We start from the raw sequence: 9,944 nt of genomic DNA, 5'->3' as shown, positions 1-9,944 counted from the left end.
ATTACCCGTGTTTTTCTCACATTTCACTAATTGTTAGGAAACATTTTGGAGTGCTCTATTGCTCTTCAATAGTTTTTCACCTACTTTTAAAATTTGCTCAATTACCATGAGGATTTTTTGTTTTTAGAAAGAAAAACTTTCATAATATTTAAGGATCGGAAAAGGACAATTGAATAATAAAATCGAATTCCACACACATCGTGTGAGAAATTTTCATTAATATCACCGGACTATAAACCTTGATGCTACTAATATCACTAGACCATAACCCTTCCTACATCTACCCTTGGTTACTAAAAATAGATTTTTTTTTTTTCTTTCTCATTTCTTTTTACTTTAAAGTGCTGGCAAAATTCTTCACCCATAGCCACAACGTATCCATGCTGCCTCCATGGGAGTTCGGGTCGTGTCTCAATCTGAGCATGACCAATTATCAGAAAAGACTAGTTAAACATCATTGACTTGATCAACCTTTACTTTACCCCCAATGCCCGTCATGGGAAGGTTCATTCCCTACTCTTAATTTGCTTGGAGACAATACTCCATGAAAAAGAAAAACCAACTCAAAATGAAATTATCTTTGCTAGAAAACGCCTACCCCAAAAGTGAGATTTTCTGGCGCTAATCCGATTTAGCCAAGCCCCAAAACGGGTGCTAATACCAGGTGGGAAACCAAAATAAAAAAGCTATAGACTAGCACAATTAAAACAAACAGAAAAGGGAATTTGTGTATCTGAAAACTCCTAGTTGAGGGAGGGTGCTTTGGACACATCTAATATCTACTAGTACTGTCATTCTTGCAGCATGTATTAAAAAGATTATTAGTGCCCCACGAATTAAAAGAACTGTACATATGAAAGAATATACTCCTATCTCCTCCCACTGATGACCAGTCTCTGCAACACTTTAGGTGCTAAATAGACCGGAACGATGACATCCTGCTCAGCCTCTCCTTGGTTGGGGTCTATTTCCATAAATGATATTTCGCTCATCCCATATTGGGCAGGAACATGTTGGTTTCTTGTTCTTCCACTCAGCTCCGCATGTATAACAGAACTCGTGACCACATCTGGGAAAACATTTGAAGTATTCACTGTCAAAAACTTAGCTCTTGCAACATAAATGAATCATAAGTCAGCCACCTCTAAGAATAGATATAAAGTTCCGCACAAATTTTACATGATAAGGATAGGAAGTAAACCGGCATACTTAACATAGTTTCAGAGCATAAAATCTTTTGGAGAACAGAGACAATAAGAACAGCGGTAGAACAGCAATGCAGCCAACAGCCCAACCAAACACTTCACAGATCAAGGATCACATTAAGCAAAATGTTTTCACATAATTATGTTTCCCAACCCATTAGTTAACACTAGTGAAGTCTGCGCCCAAGCCAAAGACAAGAAAATTTGTACGAGGCAATGCGATACTCTCCTTTTCTTTTTCTAATATTTGATTAGTCCCAGAAATAGTTTGTTGTAGACAGCCAACCAAGGAAATAACTCTACATCGCTAAATCAATGTGATTAAAAGTAGCTTCATGAAGTAGGAAAAACCTAGAAGACAGCAAAGCATTATCAGCGGATTGAACAACCAATGAAGTTTGACTAGAGTTTTTTTTTCTCCTTTTTTGGCAAGAGTTGATATTTAAACGAGACAAACAAATTCAAACAGCAATCTCTGCCAATTCAGTTAATAAATTATGGTAATGCATCGCCATAATAACAGTAGTATAACTTAAAGAAAATGAAAATCGTGAGACGTTTACTGAAGGTGGAGTAAAGAAAAGGAAAAAAACTAATATGTGTAGTTTTGCATCTCGGTGGCATAAAGATACAGAGAAAGTTGAACTCAGCTCCATAACTTAGTTGTTAGACCAACGGACTATTTGAGATGCTAGCATCAGAAAGTCCTCTCAGTTCAGTTGCATCGTAATAGCTAATTCCTCTTAGTTATTTACACTCAACTCAATGTTACAGGCTCTGTAGATCTGCTAATGACCTGGATCAAACGGAAAGTTTAGAACTCTTCACAGTGGAAACATGCTCATAAGACAACTAGAGAATTAATACTCACCAACTACTTCATAAAAGAAAAATAGTCACCAACTCAAATCTTTTGAACTTGCTTGTGTGTAGCTACCTAGATTGTACCTGTCCTATTTTGAAACATAAATTGCCTACCAAAAAGATCAAAGAAATAATAAAATTTCCTCAAGAAGACAACAGATAATGTAAACTCCGTACACCTACTTCCACTAATATAAAAAATTTCAAATGCCCTTAGACTCGGGTAGAGATACCTAGATCCTTTCATTTCATGAATAAAATAAACAGTTGTGAAAAAATTCAAAGCAGCCAAAGAGAAAAATGATCAACTTTACCTGTGCATTTAACTTCTACTAGATCTTTCAGTTTTTGCTCTGGAGGTGGGATTTAGTCCTAATACCTTCCCCTCCTACCTTTTGGTCTTGTCTTGCAAGTCCAAAGGATTTCTGCATAATTACAAGATTTGTGGGAGAGACTCGTATTATCCAGATCTATTGATTGGAGATAAAGCCTATTTGTACTTTTCTCTCTACATGGTTGTTTGCAAACTGGATAGTTCTTCACAATTAAGAAGTAAAATACAAGCCCACAAGGATGGAAGACTACTAAATTACATAAATTTGGCAAAGATCAAAGGCTTTGTATGTATAAAGCAAGAGCACAAATCCTGGCATAGATGGTCTGCCATCTAAGTATGATATTGTCCAGGTCCTCTCTGTCCTCTTTTTTAATTTTATTTATAATTGATAAGGTAAGATTTTGTTAAAACAAAAACAGTATCAACCTGATACTGGCGAATTATCAAAAAGGAAGCTAGACTTGATTGCATCAGCTTCCTTTCATCCTCTTTGTTACCTCTTTGGTCTTTAGTGAGTTGCTGCCATATATCTTCATTTAATGAGGTCCAATAAGTATTTAAGGTGTTTCATTATATGCTATAACACAAAAAGATTTTATGGATGAAATGTGCAAGTCATATCGGTTAAGATTTATTGAATTCTTTTCTTTTTTTAAAATGTATATGAACATTTTATTAAAGAATAGCACCCGGAGAGCGCAATGGATGAATATTACAACCCCTTGAAAATGCATCTTAGAGACCTCGATCCAAGTCCTACCGCCACCCAATATCAAAAAGAATTTCCACGTGTTTGGTTCATGAAAAAAGAATCAACTCCACATATGAGGAAGAGTGTTGGACATAATTAAGTAAATAAAATGTACTTTCTTTAATACTTTAAGTTTTAGCTTAGACTATTTGATGAGATGGTCACACACTTCAATATCTATATTATATTAAAAGCACGAAGGCCCTTAGCAAAATGTCGTTCGTCTATTTTACCCTCTAAAAATAGAGTTCACACTAAACAAAATAGTTTTTACTAATATTAGGATTTATTTTCGTAATATTTAGGACTTTAAAATAAACTAAAATTATTAAATCTTTCCTTATTTGAACTATGTTATGATCCTAATATTTATGACTTTAAAATTCATTAAGATTTGACCCTATATAAATTATTTCCTTGTTTAAAGTATATAATATAACTATAATACCTTGCATATTAATTTTCTAATAATTAATACTTCGAAATCAACTTTTACATAAAAGAATTTATTTGAAACTTAGGGACAATTAAGTTATGTACGGAGTTAAAAAAACATTCCTAAAATACTAGGTAAACAAAGAAAAAGTTAAAAAGAATATGTCCCCAAAATTTTCAAACGAAAATAAAAAAGGAAGGCAACTAATAATAGAATCATAATGCATATGACTCTAGGATTCTATAAATTTTCTTATAGAAATTCTAGGAATGTATAATTTATCTTTTCTCATCACGAAATTTATATAGAGAAATTAAAATATCTTTTATCTTCAGCTGTTATACATAATGTTGTTGATTTTTTTACACTTAATTGCATAATTTTAGCCATACAATCTAGACTTTGTCTTAATCAACATTTTCATAGTCGCATAAAAAGTTTCTTTTCCAATACTTTGAATAATTAATGTTCTTGGGGATGAGTGATTTAACATCACTTTTTTAACACTACCTACGCACATTAATTCAAATTTAATATATAAATATGCATGTGAATCGTGCGTGTATATATTATTATTTTAGATTTCTAACATTTGAGGTACATTTTTCAACAGAAAAATTGATGTAAATTATGACCACATATATTACAATAGAGTGAACGTAAAAAGATATTTGTTATTTTTCATTTTGCTGTAAACCTGATAGTTAATTAATCGAAAATGTGGCATTCATGTTGTTTAGTGAAATTTAATAATATGTGAATAATTCAATAAGGAATTAGGCGGGTTTTGTGATGTAAGATTTCTTCCTTTACTGAGTTAATTAAATAATATTCATTATTTTCAGGACTTGAATTTTTTCCATTAATTTTTCATACTACTTAAATATATTCTTTAATAATATCTATGTGACTTTAAAAAATATATATTCATTAATAAGGGTGCATGCAATGCACGTACCCAAAGACTAGTAATATCAAATAAGGGAAGGGTACTAGGTTCAAGTCCCACTGCCACCTATTATTAAAAAGAATTTTCACATGCTTGGACTATTTAAAAGAATTAAGCCGCACGTACAAGGGGTTGTTCAAGACATAAGTAAATAAAATGTTCTCTCTCTAACAGTTTAAGCTTTAGCATAAGCTTCTTTCTTAAAGAAAATCAAATAAGTTTTAGAGTAAGCTTCTTTCTTAAAGAAAATGAAATAAGCTTTAGCGAAAGCCTTTAGATGAGAACGTCACACAATTTAGCGAGTCTTTTTTTTTTAGTAAGTAACGATATTTATTAAAAAGGTACTAAGATGGTACATAAAAAGGTACAGAAACAATTCAGCAAGCTTTGTACTCTCTTTTCCTATTAGTTATTGATATAACTACACTTTTCCAACACATGCCACCCTTAATAGCATCATGTTTTTTCCTCGACATAACTCCTATACGTGCAAATTTTATCTTCCTGCTCTTTCCTTAAGGCACTGAAACACTGCCAATCTAAACAGCATTACCTTCTAGCAGATCGAACAAATTGTAAAAGTTCTCTTACCGATCAATTTCTAACTTCTTCTACACCCAGAAGTAAACTTCAGGAAAGAAATATAGTCTAGCAAGGAGAAACGAGAAAACTGCCCCCCCCCCCCCCGAATTTCCATGCCATGCAGCTAACCAGGATATGATGAGGATACAATACGCATTCAATACCTAAATAGGAGCACCCTTGCGCAAATGAAAACCGGAGAGGTTGGCTGGAAGCATTGAAATTCTACCTTATTGGCATGCGTAACTAAAATGTCTTTATATTTCTTAGTTAGAAGAAGAAAGAACAAGATAAATATGCAAAATCTAAAAAAGGCTAAAGTTTCCTTTATTTCTATTTTTTCTTTTCATTTGTTAGATAATAAGGATTTTACGTCTCTTTTTGCTAGGGCAACAGAAATTCTACATAATCAGCTATGAATTTTTTATCCTACTGGTGTCGAGACAAATTCAGAAAGAAAAGACATCGATGGTGTGTCCATATCCTATATCTTTAATTGTTTGTGTTTGTATCCTACATCCCAAAGGCGCTTTTCTTTTTGTGATAAGCCATGTTCGAGATGTGTTTCCTGTCACACAAAATGAGATCTATATGCTTCTTAAGAGATTGACGTAACAAGTCCAACTTGGTCACGAATAATGAATGGAGTGAAAACAACTCTAAAGCGATATTTCACACTTGTGAAAATAAGCGCTTTCTGCTTTAATAAAACAAAGGCAGCTATAGGGTGTGTTTGGTATGAAGGAAATGTTTTTCAATTTTTCCATGTTTGGGTGGCTTAAATATTTTGGAAAATTTTTTCCTCATAAACTCATTTTCCTCCAAAAGGAAGAAAAATATTTTTAAAACTCTTGCTCAACCTCCCCCCCCCCCCCCTCCCAACATCGGCACTACCACTCCAGCCCTTAGATCCCGACCTACCACCCTTCCCCACTCTTACCTATTTCGTCTCATATGAGGTTTGCCTAAATTATATATTTTACAAAAATATTTTCTACTACCTAACCAAACACCGAAAAATAAGTAAGGAAACCACTTTTTCTAAGAAAACATTCTAATACCAAACACATCCATAACTTTCATGATAATCTTTTCTAAACTCCGCCAAAGTGTCAATTGCTGGAAAATCACATACTACATGCACAGAACACCATTAAACAAAATGAAAAAAAAGGGGAGCGAATGGTGCAAAGTCGGTGAATTGGAGCTTACTGAGGTGCAACCTAGAAGCACAACCCAAGCAAAAACGAATAAGTTGTGGCAATTTTGAGGAGAAAATAGTAATACGGAAGGAGAAAACAAAAGAAATTGGAAGGAAACAGGAAAATAAAACTTAAAATGAACTAAAACGGGTTGAGTCGGAGAACGAAAGGAATTCACACGAATGGGCCCAGAGCAAGCTGGTCCGCACACAAACACTAATAGCACCAATCTAAGTGGGGCGGTCCATCTTTTAAAGTAGAGGATACGGAGGGATTCGGGCAAAACAGCGCGGCAGATAAAACAAACTTACAGCATGATAGGACTGTACAGTCTAAAGCACACAATTACAGGAAATACCAGAAATATTCTTTGAAGCCGGATAAGGTGCACTCGCTTCTTTGCAGTTATATGTCATAGTAAAAGTAATATGTACTATGGATTTTATTATCCCAACCAGTATGTAACATTAAATGACTACATTTATATGTTTCTGTTTCAAGTTATCCCTGTTTATTGCGCCCCCTTAAAACAGATGCTCTTTCCCTTCTCCATCGGCAGCGGTAAAAATGTTTATAACCTAAAAAGACATGAGAAGAACTTCATACATAAAAAGTTCTATCATGAACAGTGGCATGTATCTGACTTGTAAGTCCAGCTATCTTGACAAAATTTGACAGCTTCACCCAAAATTTTGAAAATTCGGTAAGGAATAACGGAGAGAGAAGTTCAGAGAAAAAAATTAAAACATTCAAGTAAATCTAGAATCTTATTTTTGATTTTCTTTTAATAAATCTCGAATCTAATCTTTCTTTTCCAAGTCAGACTGCTTACTTCATGATTTCCACTCTGGATCTCACCAATATCTTGAGTATATGATGTTTTGGCGCAACTAACCAGCTTAATAGCTAATAAAAAGCCACATTTTGTGTGGCTTATGAAAATATTCTACAATCAACACAAAAGCTGATTTAAGCTACAAAGCTGCAATATTCTTTTCTTCAGCTTATAGTCTATCCCTTAAAGCAGCACCAAACAGTCAACATGTTGTTCATAAATCGTAGATTACCCATAAATGCGAGAAGTTTAAACGTCAAGGTGGAGGACAACAAAGATATGTTTCTACACAATCGTCAACAGTGTCAAAACCTTTCTATACAAGGAAAAAAAAGGTGTATATATAGCTTCAACTTATGCTACAAATCACATTATGTTGACTTATATTTTCCCTTTTAAATGAAAACATAGGGAATGAATTAAAGCCAAGCTTCTATAATCTTAAGCTGTTGTGAAGCATTCCAAAAAGTTATCTCTTCCTTATTACCTAATCAAGACAGTGTATATCATGTAAGACAACAATATAAGAAGGAAGGAGAAGCTGAGAACCTGCAGTAAATATGGTAGCAACCTTCCCCAAGAGACACTATGTGGTTGCACTTTACACACTGACGCCAAAGACTCTTTGTGGCAAGAGACTTGAGCTTTACATCGTCTACGCACAAGTAAGGATTAAGTCTTCTATAGTCAAAGCAAGTCATGTTTTGATGCCAAGGAACTCTGCAATTGATACAGAAATGGAGACGGCATTTCGTGCACATTCTAGCCCCAACTTGCTCGTTTCCCACAAAGGCATTTGGAGCAGTAATTTGGACCTCAGATTTTGACATCAATGTAGAACACTTAGGATTTGGGCAGTAAATCTTTTCCGTGATAGGAATAGTAGTTTCCTTGACACGTTCATTCATCAAATCATATAGCTTGGGCGTCAAGAACTTTTTGCAGTTATCTATTTTCAACCCAGACTTGCATTTATCATGAGGGCATTCAGGTAGCATTCCTTGAAGGAGTTTAGCTTCCACATGTTTATTCATACAAGAAAAGCAATAATAATGCAGGCAACCATTAATTAGAAACATATGATCTACATCAGTATCTTGCAGACATATAGTACAAGTCTCGGTGATGCTCTTTTGAAGACTACTTTCTGCTGGTCCTCTAACCTGAGAGACTATTGCATCAGTAGCAAGTTTAATTGCAAAGTTGACGGTATTCTGTGACACAAGAGATGGTACACAATCTGTAAATTTTCTTAGATGAGAAGTTGCTTGTTCAACAAGTGCAATAACATTACCGTTCCTCGGATGCAACTTGCCCCTAACCTGCATAACATATATACATCAATCATTCCAAAAACTTTTAGGTTGCAGTATATAAGCCTACATAGTGTGACATGTTTCCAACGCCAACAATAAGTAACCCATCCAATAGTATTTGGATACTACAATACCAAAAAATCGTTATTTTACCCAAAATAACCTTGACTCTCACCTATTTACTCTAGCTTCTGCCAAATTGTACTAGGTTCCGGCATCTCTAGTACCCTGATTTAATATATTTTTACGACATAGGAAAAAGACTACTTAAAACTGTTCTAACACATTGAAAAATGTCAAATATTAGAATATAATAATTTGTCACACAAGATAAACATAACTGATATCGTATTAAATTTTCGCATCAATTAAGGTGTCAAGAAGACTCACATATTGCAAGATAGTTTGACTATCCAAAACAACATTAACCCTTTTCAAACCCAACATTACAGCAACATCAAGCCCTTCAATCAGCGCTTTCAGCTCCACAATTTCATCATTCAACACTTCAGTAGTGCTTTCACCCAAACCCTTACTCACTTCAAACACCAAAATACCACTGGGATCACACACAGCAACCCCAATCCCAGCGAGTTGTTGTTGTTGTTTGGTTCCCACAACCACAGCAACACTCTCTTCTTCAACCTCTTCTCCCATTAAACCCTTCACATAAACCCTAAAACAATCCTCATTCCCATTTTGGGCCCCACCTTTCGATGAACCCTCACCGTACGGCCTATGCAAATGATCCCCCGTCTCTTTCCACTCGCCCTCCGGCACGCTTTGTATCTCACGCGCGAAGGCCTGATCGTGGATTCGACGGTTGAGATCGTCTTCGATTTTCTTCATCTCCGCTTCGGCTGTTTGACGGTCGTGAAATTGTTGTTCGTAGTTTAACAATTCCTCGGAGAAAAGAGTGGTGACATCGTTACTTCCGATGATGCTTTCACCGTTAATGGCCGGTTTTGAATTTGAAGCGCTCATAGCCTCTTGCATTTGAAGTTGAAAGGCGAAGAGGAGATCGCCATCGACGGTTTCAGCGGCGGCTATTTCACGGCGTTGTTCGTCGAGTAGGGCGTGAAGATCGTCGTCGACTTGCATTTTTTTCTTTTTTGGCGCCGAAACGAAGTTGAAGAGCTTTTTACTTGCTTTGTTTTTCACTGTGGAGCCTTTGCTCTGTCACTTTTTGTTCTCTCTCCACACCTTTTTTGACCACGAATACTTGCTTAGGGTGTGTTATTTGCCTATTTGGGACTAGGAATTTCTTTTTTTCTTTTTGGTAATTAGGAATTTTATTCATTACCCATATCTGTACAAAATTATAGCCTAGCCAACACAACTTCTAGTCTGTTTGGCCAAGTTTTTTTTGGCCAAAAGTATTTTTTTTTTGCCAAAAGTATTTTTGGCCAAAATTTGAGGTGTTTGGCCAAGCTTTTGGAAGAAAAAAAAAGTATTTTTGAGGAGAAG

The 9,944-nt window shown here is 35.1% G+C and overlaps 1 protein-coding gene across 2 annotated transcripts; it reads right to left on the bottom strand.

Annotated features, from left to right (window-relative positions):
• Positions 1–678: 678 nt before the first annotated feature.
• Positions 679–9,715, bottom strand: LOC109207176 (probable E3 ubiquitin-protein ligase ARI9). Of its 2 annotated transcripts, XR_002064984.1 has the most exons (4): positions 8,868–9,715; positions 7,711–8,483; positions 2,384–2,494; positions 987–1,069 (listed from the first exon to the last, which is right to left on the bottom strand). XR_002064984.1 is itself a non-coding variant. In XM_019370057.1 (3 exons), the coding sequence occupies exons 1-3, from the start codon at positions 9,576–9,578 to the stop codon at positions 943–945; spliced, it is 1,611 nt and encodes a 536-aa protein (XP_019225602.1). In that variant the 5' UTR covers positions 9,579–9,713; the 3' UTR covers positions 679–942. The 2 variants fall into 2 exon arrangements, 1 of the variants encoding a protein (XP_019225602.1); XM_019370057.1 differs by lacking the exon at positions 2,384–2,494 and having other exon boundaries at positions 679–1,069; positions 8,868–9,713.
• Positions 9,716–9,944: the final 229 nt, after the last annotated feature.

Source organism: Nicotiana attenuata, unplaced genomic scaffold (genome assembly GCF_001879085.1).
Source record: "Nicotiana attenuata strain UT unplaced genomic scaffold, NIATTr2, whole genome shotgun sequence".
In the NCBI taxonomy this organism is placed as follows: Eukaryota; Viridiplantae; Streptophyta; class Magnoliopsida; order Solanales; family Solanaceae; genus Nicotiana; species Nicotiana attenuata.
This window is presented reverse-complemented; position numbering and strand designations above follow the sequence as displayed.

Bases quoted from the DNA above. Each gene is read 5' to 3' on its own strand.
- LOC109207176 (XM_019370057.1), bottom strand. From the start codon at position 9,578: ATGCAAGTCGACGACGATCTTCACGCCCTACTCGACGAACAACGCCGT. The intron at 8,484-8,867 runs GTGAGTCTTCTT...TATGTTATGCAG, and splicing joins GTCAAACTATCTTGCAATAT to GTTAGGGGCAAGTTGCATCC. The intron at 1,070-7,710 runs GTTCTCAGCTTC...ATGTTTTCCCAG, and splicing joins TGCTACCATATTTACTGCAG to ATGTGGTCACGAGTTCTGTT.